This window comes from Oncorhynchus mykiss, chromosome 14 (genome assembly GCF_057628025.1).
Source record: "Oncorhynchus mykiss isolate SJ-2025 chromosome 14, ASM5762802v1, whole genome shotgun sequence".
Taxonomy (NCBI): Eukaryota; Metazoa; Chordata; class Actinopteri; order Salmoniformes; family Salmonidae; genus Oncorhynchus; species Oncorhynchus mykiss.
Window position 1 is genome coordinate 19,335,015 of NC_143035.1, and position 25,069 is coordinate 19,360,083.

The 25,069-nt window shown below is 42.9% G+C and overlaps 1 protein-coding gene, 1 long non-coding RNA gene and 1 pseudogene across 25 annotated transcripts in view; 1 reads left to right on the plus strand and 2 right to left on the minus strand.

Moving 5' to 3' along the window:
• The window catches only part of LOC110488945 (prominin-1-A), a 113,770-nt gene that overhangs the window by 25,434 nt on the left and 63,267 nt on the right, over positions 1-25,069 (plus strand). For 12 of the 24 annotated variants that reach the window (XM_036943092.2, XM_036943093.2, XM_036943094.2 and 9 more), the window contains exons 2-3: positions 17,281-17,339; positions 17,968-17,994. In XM_036943092.2, the coding sequence (XP_036798987.1) occupies positions 17,281-17,339; positions 17,968-17,994 (86 nt within the window). The remainder of the gene's footprint in view (positions 1-17,280; positions 17,340-17,967; positions 17,995-25,069) is intronic. The other 12 variants (XM_036943095.2, XM_090198520.1, XM_090198521.1 and 9 more) reach the window with 1 other exon arrangement.
• Positions 1-25,069, minus strand: part of LOC149978312 (uncharacterized) — a 67,555-nt gene that overhangs the window by 23,351 nt on the left and 19,135 nt on the right. The gene's annotated exons all lie outside the window — the stretch shown is intronic.
• On the minus strand, positions 11,171-12,656 carry LOC149978313 (zinc finger BED domain-containing protein 5-like; annotated as a pseudogene).

Consider the following 25,069-nt stretch of genomic DNA (forward strand, 5'->3'; position numbering starts at 1 on the left):
TGATTGACTATGACTTTTCAGATCACCCAGTATTGCTATCTGCAGCGTTAGTTCTAGCTCAATGTTGCAATTCTTCAGACATTCCTGGACCTGTGCCCAAAACCGAGCTACATAATGTATGGACAGTACCAAAATAAATGATCTAAGGACTCTGCCTCCTCGCAGCAAAATCTGCAGAGCTGGGAAGATTGTATCCCCCATATGTATAACATTCTATTTATTGGTTGCAAGAATTTTGTATAATAATTTAAATTGAAAAATTCGAAGTTTTGAATCCGCCGTTGTTTTGCGTGTCAATTAAATAAACGATGTGCCATGGAATCGGTACAGCAGAGCAGACATTTCCATTTGCTGCATGTGTGACATAACTCCACCAGTCCTATTTATGATATAATTTTCAAAAATTATACCTTTTTTAAAAATGTATCCAAAAAAAAGTTTGATGTAATGTCCTTAAAACAAGTCAAATTAGTCTCAGTAGTGTGTGTGGCCTCCACGTGCCTGTATGACTTCACTACAATGCCTGGGCATGCTCCTGATGAGGTGGCGGATGGTCTCCTGAGGGATCTCCTCCCAGACCTGGACTAAAGCATCCGCCAACTCCTGGACAGTGTGGTGGATGGAGCGAGACATGATGTCCCAGATGTGCTCAATTGGATTCAGGTCTGGGGAACGGGCGGGCCAGTCCAATGCATCAATGCCTTCCTCTTGCAGGTACTGCTGACACACTCCAGCCACATGAGGTCTAGCATTGTCTTGCATTAGGAGGAACCCAGGGCCAACCGCACCAGCATAAGGAGGATCTCATCTCGGTACTTAATGGCAGTCAGGCTACCTCTGACAAGCACATGGAGGGCTGTGCGGCCCCCCAAAGAAATGCCACCCCACACCATGACTGACCCACCGCCAAACCGGTCATGCTGGAGGATGTTGCAGGCAGCAGAACGTTCTCCACGGCGTCTCCAGACTGTCACGTCTGTCACATGTGCTCAGTGTGAACCTGCTTTCATCTGTGAAGAGCACAGGGCGCCAGTGGCGAATTTGCCAATCTTGGTGTTCTCTGGCAAATGCCAAACGTCCTGCACAGTGTTGGGCTGTGAGCACAAGCCCCACCTGTGGACGTCGGGCCCTCATACCACCCTCATAGAGTCTGTTTCTGACCGTTTGAGCAGACACATGCACTTTTGTGGCCTGCTGGAGGTAATTTTGCAGGGCTCTGGCAGTGCTCCCCCTGCTCCTCCTTGCACAAAGGCGGAGGTAGCGGTCCTGCTGCTGGGTTGTTGCCCTCCTACGTCCTCCTCCACGTCTCCTGATGTACTGGCCTGTCTCCTGGTAGCGCCTCCATGCTCTGGACACTACGCTGACAGACACAGCAAACCTTCTTGCCACAGCTCGCATTGATGTGCCATCCTGGATGAGCTGCACTACCTGAGCCACTTGTGTGGGTTGTAGACTCCGTCTCATGCTACCACTAGAGTGAAAGCACCACCAGCATTCAAAAGTGACCAAAACATCAGCCAGGAAGCATAGGAACTGAGAAGTGGTCTGTGGTCACCACCTGCAGAACCACTCCTTTATTGGGGGTGTCTTGCTAATTGCCTATAATGTCCACCTATTGTCTATTCCATTTGCACAACAATTTATTGTCAATCAGTGTTGCTTCCTAAGTGGACAGTTTGATTTCACAGAAGTGTGATTGACTTGGAGTTACATTGTGTTGTTTAAGTGTTCCCTTAATTTTTTTGAGCAGTGTATAAATAGGCCCTTTTCATTTCGTCTGGCTTGCCATTCCAAATAAAATTGAATATTTTTTGTTCATATAATTTAAAAAGCAGGTCACTAGGTGCAGGCAAAACCATAAGCAAATAGGGGAACTGTGATATGACTAAAGAGTTAATCAGGGTGATTTTTCCACAAATAGACAGGTATTGTCCTGTCCAGGGTAGTAAGATGTTATCTATTTTTGCTAACTTTCAATAAAAATATATTGGAGTGAGATCATTTCTTTCAGGATTTGTGTCCTGACTATGTCTACATCCCCCCGTCAGACCATTTTATTGGTTGGTAAACTTTTTTGTGATCCAATATGTAATATAGTGCATTTGTCATAATTTGGTTTTAATCCGGAGAGGTTAGCAAAAGTATCTAGATCCTCTATGAGGCTGTGGAGGGATTCTAATTGTGGTTTTAAAGGAAAACATGAATCATCCGGGTACAATGACACTTGTTTTTAAACCACGGATTTATAATAACTTAATATTATTGTTGGATCTAATTTTAACAGCTAACATTTTGATGGCAATAATAAATAGATATGCCGATAGTGGACAACCTTGTTTTACTCCTCTTGACAGTTTAAAACTTTGAGATGGAGCCATTATTTACTATTTTACACCTAGTGTTACTATACAAAACTTTAATCCATTTTATAAAATATTCTCCAAAATTGAAATATTCTAGTAATTTATACAGTGGGGCAAAAAAGTATTTAGTCAGCCACCAATTGTGCAAGTTCTCCCACTTAAAAAGATGAGAGAGGCCTGTAATTTTCATCATAGGTACACTTCAACTATGACAGACAAAATGAGAAAAAAAATCCAGAAAAGATTTTTAATGAATTTATTTGCAAATTAATGGTGGAAAATAAGTATTTGGTCACCTACAAACAAGCAAGATTTCTGGCTTTCACAGACCTGTAACTTCTTCTTTAAGAGGCTCCTCTGTCCTCCACTCGTTACCTGTATTACTGGCACCTGTTTGAACTTGTTATCAGTATAAAAGACACCTGTCCACAACCTCAAACAGTCACACTCCAAACTCCACTATGGCCAGGACCAAAGAGCTGTCAAAGGACACCAGAAACAACATTGTAGACCTGCACCAGGCTGGGAAGACTGAATCTGCAATAGGTAAGCAGCTTGGTTTGAAGAAATCAACTGTGGGAGCAAGTATTAGGAAATGGAAGACATACAAGACCACTGATAATCTCCCTCGATCTGGGGCTCCACGCAAGATCTCACCCCGTGGGGTCAAAATGATCACAAGAACGGTGAGCAAAAATCCCAGAACCACACGGGGGGACCTAGTGAATGACCTGCAGAGAGCTGGGACCAAAGTAACAAAGCCTACCATCAGTAACACACTACGCCGCCAGGGACTCAACTCCTGCAGTGCCAGAAGTGTCCCCCTGCTTAAGCCAGTACATGTCCAGGCCCGTCTGAAGTTTGCTAGAGAGCATTTGCATGATCCAGAAGAAGATTGGGAGAATGTCATTTGATCAGATGAAACCAAAATATAACTTTTTGGTAAAAACTCAACTCGTAGTGTTTGGAGGACACTGTATATCTCACTAGGTCAGTGTCACGGCCTTCGTCGGAAAAAGAAGAGGAGTCATTGGACCAAAATGCAGCGGGGTACGTGTTCAGCTTTATTAGCTTAACTGACTGAACACTGAACACAATATAACAAAAGAATAGCCGAAACAGTTCTGCAAGGTGCAACCAACACTAAACAGAAAATAACCACCCACAACTAACAGTGGGAAAACAGGCTACCTAAGTATGGTTCTCAATCAGAGACAACGAAAGACAGCTGTCCCTGATTGAGAACCATACCAAAACATAGAAATACAAAACCTAGACATACAAACATAGAATGCCCACCCACATCACACCCTGCCCAAACAAAAAATAGAAACATACAAAGCAATCTACGGTCAGGGTGTGACAGTCAGGGTATTTAAGCCTCCCTATATCCACGAATTCCAGTATATCCATGACATTCATGATTTCCTTAAGTGCCTGAGGGTGATAGTTTGTAGTGTGATTTCCTTTACGGTCCATAGAGGTATTTGAAAACGTATTAAAATCTCCTACCATAATAATAGAGTCTAGTGTTGGTTGTAGAGTTGATCAATTCTTATTTATATTTTCAAAGAAGCTTGGATCATCATTATTTGGCGCATATTGGTTAATAAGCCTTATCTGTTTATTGTCCAATAACATATTTTAAATAATCCATCTACCTTCATGATCTATTTGGACAATTTGCACATTTGGATCAAAATTACCTTTAATTAATATCATCACCCCCGTTTGAATTTTCTTTGCCCATGGGAGAAATATATTTCACCCCCCCCCCCCCCCGTCCTTTTTCCACAAAACTTAATCTAAAATTGTTGAATGAGTTTCCTGTAAACAATAGATATTATATTCCTTCTCTTTTAGCCAGGTAAATACTGATGGTCTTTTCTTATTATCTGCTAAGCCATTACAATTATAACTGGCTATACTTACTTCACCACTTAACATAATGAGACACATGTTTCAATTCTATTTATCAAAATATATGTTTGTAAACGTACCATTAAAAAGTAACTTGATTGAGTGTCTATATAGCTGTACCATGATATTTGCATTGCTACTAAGTAAACCTCCAATTGGTCCCCACTATTCCACCTGCTAAAAGCCCTCCTCATCCCAAGTTGGGTTGTCATCCCAATGCCTGGCAGACCACCCCCGACCCCTCTTAAAAGTCCTGTTTCTTATTTTCCATAAATAGCTATTATTTGTAGTAATGTTGTCAATTTATGCAAAGTAATTTTACCTCTCACCAGTCTCGCCATTACCAAAATTACATTATGGCAAGCAATTATTATATTACCAAACAATTATTGTGAATCATCCTATATTGTCCCACACATCTTTTACTCCCTCGCAACAGTTGTGGGATACACACACAACACACACTCAACCCCTTTCCCCCACAACAACCATAGACTCAGATTCTCAACAGTTGCACCATCCCGGAGCCCAACTCAAGGAAGGTCTTGATTTACGAATGCATATACAGTTTGCAGCTGTATGAGAAGGCCTGCAAAACTGCGCAAATAAATGGGAAGAAATGGGGAAATTTGATTAACCATTGTCACGTCCAAGATGATTGTCACGTCCTATTGTCACGTCCTAACCATTGTCACGTCCTATTAGTGTGCCACCAGGGCCACAATAATATGCCCCCTCTCTGAAAGTCCAAGTTTGACCCCCTCCCCTTGGGTTACTGCAGCTAGTGTTGCCAGCACTACCACTGCCTGGGTGGGGGCACACTACCGGAATCTCCACCGGCTCGGTACAAGGTCGTCAAGGTTCTCATTAGCAGCTTTGAACATTTCCTTGTATATTATGCTCTCCCATCAGGGGGCTTTGGCTTTGCAGGACCAACCCTGCCAAGCAGGCTCAGAATCTTGAGGCGGCGGTGCTGCTCTAGAAGGTCTCATTTTGGCTGTATACAGGCTGCTTACAGCAGGCCTATAAAACAGATAGGGACTTCTCCTTAGTATCTGGGTCGTTCAGGTGGGTGTCTAGGGTATAGGGTTGTGGACCGTTCCATCAATATAGGACCATAAATAAATATATTAGATGTATAATTTATTTGAGAAATGTAGTTCCCCATGATAGGACAATAAATAAATGAGATGTATAATTTATTTTAAAAACGCTGTTCCACCATGATTGGACAACAGATAAATAAATAAGATGTATAATTCATTATAAAATGTATATCCCTCATCCGCACAACATTGAAAGCTCTCTCACAACACCTGCTCACAGAAATACATTGGTTCTGGGATATGCAACCATTTCCTTTCTCTCTCAACGCCACACTTTCCCAAACACCAAAAAAGCACACCACACCATCCATCCACACACACTGTGCCTTCTGTTTACTATGTTTTTACCTCCACCATGTTGAATTAGTGCTTTTGTGTTCCAATTAGTTACATTTGAAGATAAATAGAAAAGCTATATTTTTTTGTTGTATTATTACAATCCATAACAGGGCTAGAATTGTGTGTTTCATTATTTGCCTCTATGAGAACTTTGTCATTTTTAAAATAGCCATGGAGTCTCTTTGTGTCTCTGAACAACTGGTTATCAATATACAGTTTAATCAACCACGAGAGCTACGCGTTTCCATTTCAATCTGTTTCCTTGAAAATTGGATACAGAACCGTACGACGTTCTGCAATTACCTTCGGGAACTGGTCATTCATGCCTATTTCCGTGCCAGCAAGTCCTATACCCAGGCTTTTAACCATTATTTTGTCTTTAAAGAAAGCAAATTTGGCTACAATTGGGCGTTCATACCTCTGCCCTCTCTGTCCGAAGCGGTGTACACGTTTGAGTTGGATTTTGTTGTTAGCTTCGGGTGGGATCTGAAGAGCTGTAAGGAGGAACTCTCTAACTACAGATTCAGGAACAACTTGTTCTTTCTCTTGGATACCTGTAAGTAGCAGATTCTCTCTCATGAATCTAGTCTGTATGTCATGTAAGGCTACTCTCAGAACAATGTTCTCCTTTTTAAGTTAAAACATAGAAATACAAAACCTAGACATACAAACATAGAATGCCCACCCACATCACACCCTGACCAAACAAAAAATAGAAACATACAAAGCAATCTACGGTCAGGGTGTGACAGTCAGGGTATTTAAGCCTCCCTATATCCACGAATTCCAGTATATCCATGACATTCATGATTTCCTTAAGTGCCTGAAGGTGATAGTTTGTAGTGTGATTTCCTTTACGGTCCATAGAGGTATTTGAAAACGTATTAAAATCTCCTACCATAATAATAGAGTCTAGTGTTGGTTGTAGAGTTGATCAATTCTTATTTATATTTTCAAAGAAGCTTGGATCATCATTATTTGGAGCATATTGGTTAATAAGCCTTATCTGTTTATTGTCCAATAACATATTTTAAATAATCCATCTACCTTCATGATCTATTTGGACAATTTGCACATTTGGATCAAAATTACCTTTAATTAATCAAGAAAGCAAATTTGGCAACAATTGGGCGTTCATACCTCTGCCCTCTCTGTCCGAAGCGGTGTACACGTTTGAGTTGGATTTTGTTGTTAACTTATCTTATAAAAAACAATCAATCTTAACATAATCAGTAGTTAGCTACACATGGTTGATAATATTACTAGTTTATCTAGCTTGTCCTGCGTTGCATATAATCGATGCGGTGCCTGTTAATTTATTAGCGAATCACAGCCTACTTTGCCAAATGGGTGATGATTTAACAAGCGCATTCGCGAAAAAAGCACTGTGTGTACCTAACCATAAACATCAATGTCTTTCTTAAAATCAATACACAAGTGTATATTTTTAAACCTGTATATTTAGTTAATATTGCCTGCTAACATGAATTTATTTTAACTAGGGAAATTGTGTCCCTTCTCTTGCGTTCTGTGCAAGAAGTGTCAGGGTATAATGCAGCAGTTTGGGCTGCCTGGCTCGTTGCGAACTGTGTGAAGACCATTTCTTCCTAACAAAGACCGTAATTAATTTGCCAGAATTGTACATAATTATGACATACCATTGAAGGTTGTGCAATGTAACAGCAATATTTAGACTTAGGGATGCCACCCGTTCGATAAAATACGGAATGTTTCCGTATTTCACTGAAAGAATAAACTTTTTATTTTCGAAATGATAGTTTCCGGATTTGACCATATTAATTATCTAAGGCTCATATTTCTGTCTGTTATTATATTATAATTAAGTCTATGATTTGATATTTGATAGAGCAGTCTGACTAAGCGGTGGTAGGCAGCAGCAGGCTCGTAAGCATTCATTCAAACAGCACTATCCTGCATTTGTCAGCAGCTCTTCACTGTGCTCCAAGCATTGCACTGTTTATGACTTCAAGCCTATTAACTCCCGAGATTAGGATGGCAATACTATAGTGCCTATAAGAGGATCCAATCAAGGTTGATGAAATTCAAATGGTATAGAGAGAAATAGTCCTATAATTTCTATAATATCACCTCCCTGACCAAGGCCCTTCTCCCCCGATTGCTCAGTTCGGCCGGGCGGCGAACTCGACGAAGAGTCTTGGTGGTTACAAACTTCTTCCATTTAAGAAGGATGGAGGCCACTGTGTTCTTGGGGATCTTCAATGCTGCAGACATTTTTTGGTACCCTTTCCAGATCTGTGCCTCAACACAATCCTGTCTCGGTGCTCTACGGACAATTCCTTCGACCTCATGGCTTGGTTTTTGCTCTGACATGCACTGTCAACTGTGGGACCTTATATAGACAGTGTGTGCCTTTTCCAAATCATGTCCTATCAATTGAATTTACCCCAGGTGGACTCCAATCAAGTTGTAGAAACATCTCAATGGTGATCAATGTAAACAGCATGCACCGGAGCCCATTTTCAAGTCTCACAGCAAAGGGTCTGAATACTAATTTGTCATTATTGGGTATTGTATGTAAATTGCTGAGATTTTGTATTTATTTAATCCATTTTAGAATAATGCTGTAACGTAAGAAAATTTGAATAAAGTCAAGGTTTCTGAATACTTTCCGAAGGCACTGTATGTATCATATTGCTCTCAGAAGAGACCTGCATTGCTGTGTTTTCCCATCACTGATTTAATATATGCCTTCCAATGTACCCCTACTGACATTGAGTCCTACCTATCTTACTGTGTAATAGAACCCTAGCCTCAGTGAGAGACACAGCTCTCTTGTTTACCGCTGGGCCTAAGGGACTGTTTACATCCACTTGAGGAATGGGAATTCAGCCACACTATTCAATCCTGGTTAGCTGGGTTTGGAACATCCTCCTGACCTGTTTCTATAGCCCTAGCATCACTATATCACCCATACCTGTTTCTATAGCCCTAGCATCACTATATCCTCCTGACCTGTTTCTATAGCCCTGGTATCACTATATCCTCCTGACCTGTTTCTATAGCCCTAGCATCACTATATCCCCCTGACCTGTTTCTATAGCCCTAGCATCACTATATCCCCCTGACCTGTTTCTATAGCCCTAGTATCACTATATCCTCCTGACCTGTTTCTATAGCCCTAGCATCACTATATCCCCCTGACCTGTTTCTATAGCCCTAGTATCACTATATCCTCCTGACCTGTTTCTATAGCCCTAGTATCACTATATCCTCCTGACCTGTTTCTATAGCCCTAGTATCACTATATCCCCCTGACCTGTTTCTATAGCCCTAGTATCACTATATCCTCCTGACCTGTTTCTATAGCCCTAGCATCACTATATCCCCCTGACCTGTTTCTATAGCCCTAGCATCACTATATCCTCCTGACCTGTTTCTATAGCCGTAGCATCACTATATCCTCCTGACCTGTTTCTATAACCCTAGTATCACTATGTCCTCCTGACCTGTTTCTATAACCCTAGTATCACTGTCCTCCTGACCTGTTTCTTTAGCCCTAGTATCATTATTTCCTCCTTCCCTGTTTCTATAGCCCTAGTATCACTATATCCCCCTGACCTGTTTCTATAGCCCTAGCATCACTATATCCCCCTGACCTGTTTCTATAGCCCTAGTATCACTATGTCCTCCTGACCTGTTTCTATAGCCCTGGTATCACTATATCCCCCTGACCTGTTTCTATAGCCCTAGTATCACTATGTCCTCCTAGCCCCAACACACATTGGATCTCTTCCCCCTCCTGCCAATCCTTTACCCTGATATTATGACATCTGCGTTTCATCTACCTTTCAGTTTTTATAATAGTCACAATAAGTCAGGCACAACTGATGTCGTCATGACTCTATATGATTATGATGAGAACAGATACTGAAACATGAGCAGCATTTTAGGTCAGTAAACTAGCTTGAAGACAAACCCACAAGAGTATGCTTATACTGTTCACAAGCTACTGCATCCTCATCAGTGTATCTATGCATGCCTATTGTAATGCTTCATGACATTATAGTGTTTAAGTAGCAAGTTATCTAACTTTGGAAAACTGACACATATGCTGAACATGTCCTATATTTCAACTATAATTTTCTCTTTGGTTTATTATAAGCATGAATAAAATAAAACCTTATTATGCCTAATCACTGTTTACCAAAGATAAAAACAATGTTGCTTTGGGATATTTAACCAGACATAACAATTTCAGTGTAGATGTAAGCTTTTCAAACAGTTCTGCAACTACAGTATGTTTTGTGAGTTTACATTTTTGTGTTTAGTAACTGTATAGCTCTTTTTGGGTTCAATGGGAGGTCAAGGCAGACTGTATTACTTCTGCGTGGTCAGTTTGAGGCCGTGTCTCTACAACTGTCAACACCAGCTGCAGATTGTGTTACCCATGCCAGGAGCACAGAGTTTCAAAACCCAGAGGCGCAACAACACGAGACTTCCGGGAAGGCTTGCGAAGCAGACCGAGGACACCAGGCTGGGTTTTGAGAAGTCAATGAGAGAAGTGAAAAATGTATTCCTTAGTTGTTAATTTTCACAAAATCAAATGGCACAACCTAGATTCTAGCCAATGTCTTAAGTAATTGAACCTGTTATTACTCCAACCTCGTGAAAGTGACAATCTGACACGTTTACATTTTTGTCAATAACTACGTTATAGTGAAGGTGTGCATTTGATTTGGCGGCATGCACATACGCAGTTCACGAGAGACGGCCTTTAGACCCGATGACGTGTATCTGCGCTTGAGTTTAGCTAGCCAACGTCTCCATGACATCACCCTCAAGCGTGATCGGTATTTCTATTGGAGAAGCAGTTTCTGCCTATCTTCATACTGTACTGCGGCCCGTGGGCCAAATCTGTCCCGCCAACAATATTATGTGGCCCCCCAAATGAATTATGAATATTTTTTTCATTTAAAAAAATAACATAATAATGAAAAATGATCAGACCCGAGATGCAAAAACTCCCAAATGCAATGTCCCAAGAAGGAAGTTACACTACCTACATAATGCAAAGTTACATTTTCATTAACTTCATTCATGAGAGAGAATGCAGGACACAGTCAACTAATAAAGCCTGCAGCAGACCATTTTGTGGCGCTGAAACGTAAAGCTGCAACCACAGCGCAATCAATAGGAGTTGAACCTACACAAGTCGAGTAATTCATTTCATAAATAATCATTTTAATTTGACTTTACAAACAACAAGAGAGCTTAAATTGAGTTTATTTCTTCTGAGCCTAGGCATATATAAAATAACAACTGGCTGGGTTAGGCTATAAGGCTAAACAGCATCTTTCACAATCAAAAAATATATGGCCTAATAGAAGTGGGATTTTTATTTATTTATTAGGCCTACTTACAATTGCACCTGGCCAAAAATGTAGAAACCTGTGTCTGAATGTCTGTATCGGAATAAAATGCTCCTGTAACGACAGAACAAACTGTCAGCTTGAGACCTAAATATCCCTGGATAAGCACTCACAATAATGTTAGTATTTACTAAATACAGTCATATAGGACACTACGTTGCTTACTCAATGAGAAAAGTTTCATCCCCCTCGGACACGATCTTGTGGATGTCGCGTGAGAGAGTTGTGATTTTGATGCGCAGGCAATCCTCCATTGATTTATGTGAAAGCCGGTTACTGTCGTGAGTCTATATTGCGTTCTTGGAGGAAATGAGGACTCACAGGTGTAAGTCAATCCTAACATTGTTAGCACATAAAATGCACGTTTCTTTATTGGCTGTATTCCTCTGAGCATGCCACCCAAAATACAAACAAGGACTCGGCACTCCTGTGCGCATCCCCGATTTGTCTCGATGTCTCAAATTCAGCCAGCTTAGTTTGAATTGCGGCCTCATCCAGCGATGGTATCGTTTTCTTAGCAAGGAAGGAGAATTATCCACCTGGGCAGCCTGTGAGAGGATCACGTACAAACACAATGATATCCTTGGGCATTCTGTAGTCTTCAAATCTGGTGGAGAAGTTGTCCCTCAGCTGCTTGATGAAATCTCCCATGCTGTGGCCTGTCGTTTGTTCAGTGTGCTGATGTGCAGAAGCCTTCCAGATGTCAAGTCCAAATCGAACAACTCAAGCTTCCTAGTAAAGGCCTTATATTTTTCCACCATGTCCACGACCGTTTTCCATCTTCCTTGTAACTGGAAATTTAACCCATTTAAGTGACAGAATATGTCAGCCAAAAAAGCTGTGTGTAGCTTGCAGTTAACAAAAATATTTCTGCGTCTGGAATCTGGGGTGGGAAGGCCACTTTGAAAGTTCCATGCTTAGATTCATAATGACGTCTGAGATTTAATTATTTGCAAACAGCGACATTTTCATTGCAAATAAGACATACTGGCTTGGCATTGGAAAAAGATGGTAAGATGAACACATATCTCTCTGTACATTCTTCCCTGAAACTTTGATTTTCATTATCCACCTTTTTTTAAATACTTTTTGAGAGCGACATTTTCTCTTGCTATCAAGCTAATTGTGTTGAATGAATGTTGATGTAAGAAAAAGTAGTGTAGCCTACTGTAGGCTACGTAAACCTGTTTTTCCCCACCAATCAATGCACAAAGAAATAGGCAAAAATAATAATTGAATAGAGACATGGTGATTTTAAGTGTAATCAGATTGAAATGATTATGTTATTGTCACTGAATTTGTTATGTACTAATCAGATTTGTTAAAAATGTTGTTACATTTGTAGTGTAGGAAAATGTATTGTGCTAATACTATAAAGTAATTATGCTCTGGCCCACCAACTATTAGCTCAGAAAACATTTGGCAGGAGGCAAAACATAGTTGACAAACCCTGCTGTACTGTCTTTGCCATGAGGCTTTCAAGCTTCAAGGTGAAGTCTCCTGCACCCACCCGCCATCTTTGACTGACCTAAAAACACCTATTGTTTTTGGTTCATACACAAGCGTTTACATCCTAAAATAAAACTCCAAGTCAGTATACAGAGCAGACCAGTACAATGTTGTTAGGTCAAAATGAAGACGAGAGACTCTCAGACATGGCCCTCCAATAACTGACGATTTTCCATTGCACAAGGTGGAACAGGACATACATGAGGAACTATTACTTTGTTAATGGTCATGTGTGTCTCATACGCTTTTCAACACCGTCAGTGAGGTAAAGGTGGCAGGCCAGTTCCTCTTCATTAGTGTTAAAGAGTCCCCTGGATCTAATACCATTAGCAAGTCAGCTAGCAGCACAGCAGCTGACATGGGTTTATACATGTTACTTGGAATTAATTGGCTGAACATTATAATAGTAATATTGGTCACTTCACCTTTTTTAATTGCATGCCTCCTCTTCTTCCCACAGCATTAGGTTCAGTGAAACACAGAGATAATAGTAACACTTGACTCCGATTTTCAGTCAAACCATATCTAGGTAGCTAACTAGCCAAGTAGAAACCCATGTGTCAGATAATGGCAGTGGTAATTTGTACTGACAGTGAAAGGTGTGAGCAATTTCTGCTATTTGTATTATATGTCAAAATCATTTTTACTAAGGACTCTTTTCTGGTGAGGACTGGCATGTACGTCCCATCCATATGCAAGCACTTCCTCCTTTCAACACAATTTAATGTCAAGACAAAGATATTGAAGTTGGTTTTCCATGGAACATGTGTTAGTTAGCCGCAATGATCTTCATAAAAGCAAGAATAATTGGGTGAATGAGAAGCCTGAGGCAACCTCCTCTCTTCAATCACAGTCCATATTTTGAGTAATAGATGGTCCATCTTCACTACAAAAGTGCCTGTCAACGATTACCTCCCTCCTTAGGGTGTCTTTATTAAAATGTTTGGCTATTCCTGCCTGTGAAAAAAAACTGCATTGCAGCAAGAGCAGGCCCCTTGTCTCTTTTTTTTCATTCCAGGCAGCTTTACGCCACTGTCATCATCATTTGTGAGAAATTAACACAACTGATGAGAAGAGTGCTACATGCCATGTTCCACCACATTCCCAATATGCCACACAGAGAGAGTGTCAAGAGGGTTTGAGAAGTGGCAATACTGTCGCAGTATTTTCATTCTGCAGTAGTATCTCAGTAATATGACGTATTATCAAAGCTTTATCCTTTCACCTCATGGAAGCTTGGTGCTTGACCCTTTCACCGCATGGAAGCTTAGTGCTTGACCCTTTCACCTCAAGAAATCTTGGTGTTTGACCCTTTCACCTCATGAAAGCTTTGTGCTTGACCCTTTCACCTCATGAAAGCTTTGTGCTTGACCCTTTCACCTCATGACTTTGCTTTTACCTCGTGTCAGTCTGACAAAATATAATCAGTGGCTTTGTTTTTAGCTTTCCAATATGAACAACTAGGCCCTGTATATGTGTTCATATTTGACCTGCACAGAACATGTTTACTTCAACATGTCCATGTAGGGCAACCCAGCCCCCAAAGTGTCTTGTTTTATGAACTGTATGCAATCATTTCCTCTGTGTTGTCTTAAGAATTCAGCATTCTCTTTGTTGATCTTGCCAACTCCCATTGTCACACCTCTGAGAGTTTACATCATGTACAGTGGGGCAAAAAAAGTATTTAGTCAGCCACCAATTGTGCAAGTTCTCCCATTTAAAAAGATGGGAGAGGCCTGTAATGTTCATCATAGGTACACTTCAAATATGACAGCCAAAATGAGAAAAAAAAATCCAGAAAATCACATTGTAGGATTTTTAATGAATTTATTTGCAAATTATGGTGGAAAATAAGTATTTGGTCAATAACAAAAGTTTATCTCAATACTTTGTTATATACCCTTTGTTGGCAATGACAGAGGTCAAACGTTTTCTGTAAGTCTTCACAAGGTTTTCACACACTGTTGCTGGTATTTTGGCCCATTCCTCCATGCAGATCTCCTCTAGAGCAGTGATTTTTTGGGGCTGCTGCTGGGCAACACGGACTTTCAACTCCCTCCAAAGATTTTCTATGGGGTTGAGATCTGGAGACTGGCTAGGCCACTCCAGGACCTTGAAATGCTTCTTACGAAGCCACTCCTTCATTGCCCGGGCGGTGTGTTTGGGATCATTGTCATACTGAAAGACCCAGCAACGTTTCATCTTCAATGCCCTTGCTGATAGAAGGTGGTTTTCACTCAAAATCTCACGATACATGGCCCCATTCATTCTTTCCTTTACACGGATCAGTCACCCCCATGCTTCACAGTAGGTATGGTGTTCTTTGGATGCAACTCAGCATTCTTTGTCTTCCAAACACGACGAGTTGAGTTTTTACCAAAAAGTTATATTTTGGTTTCATCTGACCATATGACATTCTCCCAATCTTCTTCTGGATCATCCAAATGCTCTCTAGCAAACTTCAGACGGGCCTGGACATGTACAGGCTTAAGCAGGGGGACACGTCTGGCACTGCAGGATTTGAGTCCCCGGCGGCGTAGTGTGTTACTGATGGTAGGCTTTGTTACTTTGGTCCCAGCTCTCTGCAGGTCATTCTGGGATTTTTGCTCACCGTTCTTGTGATCATTTTGACCCCACGGGGTGAGATCTTGCGTGGAGCCCCAGATCGAGGGAGATTATCAGTGGTCTTGTATGTCTTCCATTTCCTAATAATTGCTCCCACAGTTGATTTCTTCAAACCAAGCTGCTTACCTATTGCAGATTCAGTCTTCCCAGCCTGGTGCAGGTCTACAATGTTGTTTCTGGTGTCCTTTGACAGCTCTTTGGTCCTGGCCATAGTGGAGTTTGGAGTGTGACTGTTTGAGGTTGTGGACAGGTGTCTTTTATACTGATAACAAGTTCAAACAGGTGCCATTAATACAGGTAACGAGTGGAGGACAGAGGAGCCTCTTAAAGAAGAAGTTACAGGTCTGTGAGAGCCAGAAATCTTGCTTGTTTGTAAGTGACCAAATACTTATTTTCCACCATAATTTGCAAATCAATTCATAAAAAATCCTACAATGTGATTTTCTGGATTTTTTTCCCTCATTTTGTCTGTCCTAGTTGAAGTGTACCTATGATGAAAATTAGGCCTCTCTCATCTTTTTAAGTCAGAGAACTTGCACAATTGGTGGCTGACTAAATACTTTTTTGCCCCACTGTAGGTCTGATATCTGATTGGAGGTTAACTTTACAGTAGTAGTATTTGTCAACAACTCAGATTTTGAATCCAAACAACTGAGATGTTTAGAAAATATTCATTGTTCTTTCTCTTATGTTCCTGACCAGGCGATGTCAGAGGAAGGCCCTAAAAATTGTCAAAGACCCCAGCCACCCCAGTCATAGACTGTTCTCTGTACTACCGCATGGCAAGCGGTACCGGTGTGCCAAGTCTAAGACAAAAAGGCTTCTCAACAGTTTTTACCCCCAAGCCATAAGACTCCTGAACATCTAACCAAATGGTTACCCAGACTATTTGCATTTTGTGCCCCCTCCCAACCCCTCTTTTACACAGCTGCTACTCTCTGTTTATCTTATATGCATAGTCACTTTAACTATACATTCATGTACATACTACCTCAATAAGCCTGACTAACAGGTGTCTGTATATAGCCTTGCTACTCTTTTTTCAAATGTCTTTTTACTGTTGTTTTATTTCTTTACTTACCTACACACACACACGCATACCTTTTTTTCCGCACCATTGGTTAGAGCCTGTAAGTAAGCATTTCACTGTAAGGTCTGCTACACCTGTTGTATTCGGCGCACGTGACAAATACACTTGGATTTGATTTGATTTGCTGTGGTGAGATACCTACCCTGTTTCTCTCCTTCTCCCATGAGCTATGGGCCATGGCACAAGCCATGGTTTCTTTGTCTCTCTCTGTCTCTGACCATGCTTAGAATAATGCCTTGCAATGCTTGTTAATGCTTTGTAACTTAAGCTTCATGCCTTGTATGTGAATCCATTCATTTTACAAAGTAATTAAATACACTTGTACTTAGGATTCCATTCCCAGACATTTCTTCATTGCCTATTACTGTAACTCAACCATAGTCCAATCTATCTTTATGGAGTCAGATAACCATTTAAGTAGGCTAATGGCTTAGTCTTATTACGAGTTGCATGTGATGTGTATACAGTATATAGTATACTGTATATACACATATCAAATATTACTGCCCACTAGATGTCTAGAGTTCTACATTTATACTATACGGTATCATCCACCACTACTGGAGATGCAATAGCCGGTTTCTAGATCAGTGGGTAGCTTTTCTGGACACACACAATTAAATAGAACACTATCATGTATCTCTGGCTGAACCCCCGTGGATATGATATACTGTAAATAACAAATTATTAGCCTTCATATTCTGTAGCTGGTTCTCTGTGTACTATAGCATCACAGTACTGTAAGTCATTTACTACTGTACAGTTTAGAGCTGAAAGGTGGTCCTCAGGGGGTGGTGTTGTTAATGTTTCTGTACTGTACTTATGGGGGAACATGATGTTGCGTAACAAACTGTGACAGCCGCTGAACTGCGACAAGCGGACCTCACACTGTGTCTGTTTCCTCCATGTCGTTTCAGATCTCGTCGTCAAAGTCGCCAAGGATAAATTTGGAGCCATTCAGTCGGAGTATCAGAAGGTGAGTCTGTTTGTGTACACACTTTATGTTTATCTGTGCTTGTTCATAGATTTTTATGATCTGACTTTCTCACTAGTGTCACGCAGTTATTTATGATACGGAAATGACTCATATTTGAGATGTTGTGCACTTCCCTATCTATTCTAAAGCAATGTGTTAATGACTTTTGTAATCCAAGGCGAGACCTTCTTATGTGTTAGTACGCTGGAAGAACAGTTATTGCCTCTGGCAATGTGTACGACAGCAAACAGAGGGAGAAATCAGTCGTGTTTTTGTCTAATAAACACCTTTAATTAACAACTAATTTTTTCTTTGAAGATCTAGGCTTCTCCTGAATCTTCAGAAGAAAAGTGTTGAATGTTTCCAGACAGCATTTATTTATTCCAGACAGCATTTATTTAACTGTTTTGAAGCCTCCAGTCAATTGCAGGTCAAAACATTAAAACGACATCAAAGATGGAATGTACTATACATTAGAGCCTATAGATGCTCTTTGTCTGTATGTGCAACTGTCTGATTATGCATGTGAATTTTAAGTTTGATTTTCTGCTTCATCCACATTATTTCTTTGACTCTGCGTTGCCTTTGTCTTCTGCATGCCTTCTTCATCTGACTGGGCAATCCTCAGCCAGAGAACATTGTGCTGACGCTCCAGGTAAAGTTTGCACACTACCTAGCCTCCTATACCTTCATCCACCTGTATGGTCCCAGTCCTTCCCCAACTACCCCTCACCCATCTAGCATATCTTTAGCTCACTCTGCCATCACATTTATTGAAGTGACCCAGCGGGCAAAACTCGTTGCAATGAGATCAGATGTTGCAATGACAACATGAGGTTGTACACTCATGGCAAAAGGACATTTTGTTTACATGTCTTTTTAGCAACTATAAAAAATACCTCTTTATCTGCTTCTAATATGGTTATCTGACATCTCTTCAACCAGAAAACCAGACTTCATAACTTGACTGTCTATTCCCATGACAAATGTTGTCCGCTGGGGTGAGGGTCCTAGAAACTACTTAAGATAAATGGTCATAATTGGAATTCGATTCAAAGTTCTATGACAGTCAGGATATAACCAATGGGTTTATATGGGCTTTTACTGTAATGTATTAAATTATCCAGAGGAGGCTGGTGGAGGGAGCTATAGGAGGACGGTCTCAACGTAATGGCGGGAATGGAATAGATTTTCATTGATTCCATGTGATTGATGTGTTTGGTACCATTCCAATGATTCCATTCCAGACTTTTCAATGAGCCGGTCCTCCTATAGCTCCTTGCACCAGCCTCCTCTGATGTGATCATACCAGTCATACAATGATAGGCACAGTTCATATCTGTGTATGAGCAATTTCTTAAAGGGTCAAATGTGTTTAGGACCAGGGATTTCCATGGCAACCATTCAGTCAGGCTGAGCAGTGTGATTTTCCTCTTCTCTCCCAGCCAGCCAGTCAAACCATTGCCATGCTGAGCCTCACTTGAGCCCTAGCTGTGCTGCTGAGGCCAGAACTCCAGTTAAATCCCAAGACTGATATATTCAGTACAGTCATAGTCCATAAAGAACCTCATATATCACATTCCCATATGACTGGAGAGATTGTGTCATACTGATTTTCATACAGTGCATTCGGAGGGTAGTCAGACCCCTTCCCCTTTTCCACATTTTGTTACTTTACAGCTGTCACGCCCTGACCATAGTTTACTTTGTATTTTCTATGTTTTGATTTGGTCAGGGTGTGATCTGAGTGGGCATTCTATGTTACATGTCTAGTTTGTCTAGTTCTATGTTCGGCCTGATATGGTTCTCAATCAGAGGCAGGTGTTTGTCATTGTCTCTGATTGGGAACCATATTTAGGTAGCCTGGGTTTCACTGTGTGTTTGTGGGTGATTGTTCCTGTCTATGTGTTTTTCACTAGATAGGCTGTTTTAGGTTTTCGTTACGTTCATCACGTTCTTTATTTTTGTAGTGTTTGCATTGATTCGTGTTTTACGTTTGTTCATTAAAACATGGATCGTAAACCACACGCTGCATTTTGGTCCGACTCTCCTTCTCACGAAGAAAACCGTTACAGAATCACCCACCACCAACGGACCAAGCAGCGTGTCAACAGGCAGGAGCAGCGCGAGGAGACGCGCAATAAGGACTTCTGGACATGGGAGGAAATCCTCGACGGGAGAGGACCCTGGGCTAAACCAGGGGAGTGTAACCGCCCAAAGGTGCAGCAGGAGAAGCAGGAGCAGCTGCAGTGGGAGAGGCTGCACCACCTGGAGAAATGGACATGGGAGGAAGAACTGGACGGTAAAGGACCCTGGGCTCAGCCTGGAGAATATCGCCGCCCCAAGGAGGAACTGGAGGCGGCGAAAGCTGAGAGGCGCAGATATGAGGAGGCAGCACGACGTAGCGGATGGAAGCCTGAGAGGCAGCCCCAAAAATTTCTTGGGGGGGGGCTAACAGGGAGTATGGCTATGCCAGGTAGGAGACCTGGGCAGACTCCCTGTGCTTACCGGGGGGCTAGAGAGACCGGACAGGCACCGTGTTATGCAGTGGTGCGCACGGTGTCTCCAGTGCGGGTGCATAGCCCGGTGCGGTATATTCCAGCTCCGCGTGTCTGCCGGGCTAGATTGAGCGTCGAGCCTAATGCCATGAAGCCGGCTCTACGCAGCTGGTCCCCAGTGCGTCTCCTTGGGCCGGTTTACATGGCACCAGCCTTGCGCTCGGTGTCTCCGGTTCGCCTGCATAGTCCAGTGCGGGCTATTCCACCTCGCCGCACTGGCAGGGTGACCGTGAGCATTCAACCAGGTAAGGTTGGGCAGGCTCGGTGCTCAAGAGCTCCAGTGCGCCTGCACGGTCCGGTTTTTCCAGTACCACCTCCACACCCCAGCCCTCCGGTAGCAGCTCCCCGCACCAGGCTTCCTGTGCGTGTCCTCGGCCCAGTACCACCAGTGCCAGCACCACGCATCAGGCCTACAGTGCGCCTCGCCTGTCCAGCGCTGTCAGAGCCTCCCTTCTCTTCAGCGCTGTCGGAGTCTCCCGCCTGTTCAGAACTGCCAGTTAGCATAGAGCTGCCAGTTAGCATAGAGCTGCCAGTTAGCATAGAGCTGCCAGTTAGCATAGAGCTGCCAGTTAGCTTAGAGCTGCCAGTCTGCAAGGAGCTGCCAGTCTGCAAGGAGCTGCCAGTCTGCATAGAGCTGCCAGTCTGCATGGAGCTGCCAGTCTGCAAGGAGCCGCCAGAGCTGCCAGTCTGCAGGATGCCGCCAAAGCTGCCAGTCTGCAAGGAGCCGCCAGAGCTGCCAGTCTGCAAGGAGCCGCCAGAGCTGCCAGTTAGCATGGAGCAGCCAGGGCCGCCAGTCAGCATGGAGCAGCCAGGGCCGCCAGTCAGCATGGAGCAGCCAGGGCCGCCAGTCAGCATGGAGCAGCCAGGGCCGCCAGTCAGCATGGAGCAGCCAGTCAGCATGGAGCAGCCAGTCAGCATGGAGCAGCCAGAGCAGCCAGTCAGCATGGAGCAGCCAGAGCTGCCAGTCAGCATGGAGCAGCCAGTCAGCATGGAGCAGCCAGAGTTGCCAGTCAGCATGGAGCAGCCAGTCAGCATGGAGCAGCCAGAGCTACCAGTCATCATGGAGCAGCCAGAGCAGTCTGCCAGCATGGAGCAGCCAGAGCTGTCAGTCAGCATGGAGCAGCCAGAGCAGCCAGTCTGTGTCGACCAGTCTCTTCCAGATCTGCCAGTCGTCCAGACTCTTCCAGATCTGCCAGTCGTCCAGACTCTTCCAGATCTGCCAGTCGACCAGACTCTTCCAGATCTGCCAGTCGACCAGACTCTTCCAGATCTGCCAGTCGACCAGACTCTTCCAGATCTGCCAGTCGACCAGACTCTTCCAGATCTGCCAGTCGACCAGACTCTTCCAGATCTGCCAGTCGACCAGACTCTTCCAGATCTGCCAGTCGGCCAGATTCTCCTGGATCCGCCAGTCAGCCAGGATCTTCCAGAACCGCCAGCCAGCCAGGATCTGCCGGATCCAACCACCTGCCTGAGCTTCCTCTCAGTGCTGAGCTTCTTCTCAGTGCTGAGCTTCCTCTCAGGGCTGAGCTACCCATCTGTCCCGAGTTACCTCTGTCCCGAGCTGTCCCTCTGTCCCATGTTATCATTGTGGTGGGTAACCTATTTAGGGACGTTTAGGAGGGGGATTAAAACTGTCATGGAGTGGGGTCCACGTCCAGCGCCAGAGCCGCCACCGCGGACAGATGCCCACCCAGACCCTCCCCTATAGGTTCAGGTTTTGCGGCCGGAGTCCGCACCTTGGGGGGGGGGTACTGTCACGCCCTGACCATAGTTTACTTTGTATTTTCTATGTTTTGATTTGGTCAGGGTGTGATCTGAGTGGGCATTCTATGTTACATGTCTAGTTTGTCTAGTTCTATGTTCGGCCTGATATGGTTCTCAATCAGAGGCAGGTGTTTGTCATTGTCTCTGATTGGGAACCATATTTAGGTAGCCTGGGTTTCACTGTGTGTTTGTGGGTGATTGTTCCTGTCTATGTGTTTTTCACTAGATAGGCTGTTTTAGGTTTTCGTTACGTTCATCACGTTCTTTAGTTTTGTAGTGTTTGCATTGATTCGTGTTTTACGTTTGTTCATTAAAACATGGATCGTAAACCACACGCTGCATTTTGGTCCGACTCTCCTTCTCACGAAGAAAACCGTTACAACAGCCTTATTCTAAAATTGATTAAATTATTACTAACCCATAATGACAAAGCGAAAATATATTTATTGAACATTTTGAAAATGTATTAAAAATATAACATTCAGACCCTTTGCTATGGAACTCGAAAAATTTAACTCAGGTGCATCCTATTTCCATTGATCATCCTTGAAATGTTTTTTTAAACTTGATTGGAGTGCACCTGTGGCAAATTAAATTGATTGGACATGATTTGGAAAGGCACGCACCTGTCTATATAAGGTCCCACAGTTGACAGTGCATGTTAGAGCAAAAACCAAGCCATGAGTTCGAAGGAATTGTCGGTAGAGCTCCGAGACAGGATTGTGTCGAGGCACAGATCTGGGGAAGGGTACCAAAACATTTCTGCAGCGTTGAAGGTCCCCAAAACCACAGTGGCTTCTGGAAGAGGTTTGGAACCACCAAGACTCTTCCTAGAGCTGGCCGCCTGGCCAAACTGAGCAATCGTGGGAGAAGGGCCTTGGTCAGGGAGATGACCAAGAACCCGATGGTCACTCTGACAGAGCTCCAGAGTTCCTCTGTGGAGATGGGAGAACCTTCCAGAAGGTGGCCTGATGGAAGCCACTCCTCAGTAAAAGGCACCTAATAGCCCGCTTGGAGTTTTCCTGAAGGCACGTGAAGTACTCTTAGCACATGAGAAACAAGATTCTCTGGTCAGATGAAACCAAGATTGAACTATTTGGCCTGAGTGGAAAGCGTCACGTCTGGAGGAAACCTGGCAGTATCCCTATGGTGAAGCATGGTGGTGGCAGCATTATGCTGTGGAGGTATTCTTCAGCGTCAGGGACTGGGAGACTAGTCAGGCTTGAGGGAAAAATGAACAGAGTAAAGTACAGAGAGATCCTTGATGAAAACCTGCTCCAGAGCACTCAGGACCTCAGACTGGGGCGAAGGTTCACCTTCCAACAGGACAACGACCCTAAGCACACTGCCAAGACAATGAAGGAGTGACTTTGGGAGAAGTCTCTGAATGTCCTTGAGTGGCCCAGCCAGAGCCCAGACTTGAACCCGATCAAACATCTCTGGAGAGACCTGAAAATAGCTGTTTAGCGATGCTCCCCATCCAACCTGACAGGACTTGAGAGGATCTGCTGAGAGGAATGGGAGAAACTCCCTAAATACAAGTGTGCAAACTTGTAGCGTCATACCCAAGAAGACTTGAGGCTATAATCGCTGCCAAAGGTGCTTCAACAGTCCTGAGTAAAGGGTCTGTATACTTATGTAACTGTGATATTAAAGTGTTTTATTTGTAAACTGTTTTTGCTTTGTCATTATGGGCTATTGTGCGTTGATTGATGAGGGGGGGAAACTGTTTAATCCATTTTAGAATAAGGTCACTCGTGCCAGGCTGGGCAGAGATGCAGAGTTGTTTTTAAACATTTTCTTTAGGTTGGCCTGAAGGATTTTTTTAGGCAAAATAACCCATTCAAAATGGAAAGGTCCTTGAACGTGGGAATATGCCAGGCCTATTGGGCCAAAATTAATGATGGCCTATTGTATAGATAATAAAACAAACATGAACAAAATGTTTAAGAAATCTGTTTTTTTTGCATAAATACTTTGCTACAATGACACACTTAGTTTCTACCTACCTCGTTCCTTACTTTTAGCATGTGCACGTAGTAAGTACACAATCATGTTTTTGGGATAAGTTTTTTTTCAGATTTCACAATGATTCTTTAGATGTGGACACTACTTCAACACACTCCCACTCTTGCTCTTGGTCCCTATCTTTGTAAGTCACCTTGTTTTAGCACCTGTGTGTTCTATCAGTTTCTTAATGGAAATATTTAGTGAACTCCATGACTGTAGCTAAAGCAAGGGGCTATAGTAGCACACAAGTAGACTACAAATGCATGCTGGACTGGGCATGCCCTGACCTCGTGAAGTGAGTGCTACTGGAGTGAAATAGGAGCGGGCAAGGACAGTCTTTAGAAGGATGTTTTAACCATGTAAAGGGATTATATGCCTGGTGGTAACGATTGGACAGAGATGATAGTTTGCTGCTACCAATACCATCCCATCATACAACCTCTCGCAATCTGACAGTTATTCATTCTGGAGAGAAAAGTCACTTTTTCTATCCTTGTTATGCACTGAGAGAATGGCTGTGTGTGTGTTTTCACTCCTAATTGGACAAATGCCAGTAGAAAGTGAGTAGCGCACAGCCCACCTGGAATCTTAACCTTGAGAATGAATCTGATCACGTAGCATTGAGGTACACAAAGTGCCCTTGCAAGTTGCCAAACAGCTTTTGATGGAAACATTTATCTAACAGCAATTGTGGTGGATGTGCAGAACTCTTAACAAAGACAAACAGAACCGTGTAAAGGCAAAAGACAAGGCCAAACCATCAAAGAGCTGGTCAGACATGGATGGATGCTTTGTTCATTATAGTAAAAGTCACACATTCCCTCCGGCTCTGAGATTTACCACCTCTGATAATGTGGAGAGAATGAAGCCAGGGCGAGGGGGCTTTAGCTAAGACAGGATTTCTCTTTATCCATATCCTCCAGGAACTACCTGACTGACACCCAGTGAGCCTTACTCAGCCAAAGAGTGGCTTTAGAAGTTGGATTAACTGAGCCGCCAGAGATTTAGAAACTTTGCCCGAAGTTTTCAAAACGAGCAGAAGAGAAAAGGAGAAGAGGTGGAAAAAAAGTTAGGTTCAGAATAGATTTGAGTCCGAGGTTTTTAAAAATGTTTATTAAACTTTTATTTAACCAGGAAGGGCTCTTTGAGATTTGAAATCTCTTTTTCAAGAGGGTCCTGGAGAGTGCTAAATGGCAAGGCAGCAGATCTCTAGTGCAGGAAGGTCGCTGGGTTATGAAGATTAAGATTACTGTGAATCAGTAGGGGCAGCCATGAGAGGAGTCATTCAGACGTTTTGATAGCTGCCCCTTTCACCCTTTTCATATTATGAAGCAGCATAATGTCATTGTGACAAGTTACATACAGAGCGGGAATTACTGATTCCTATAAAATGTC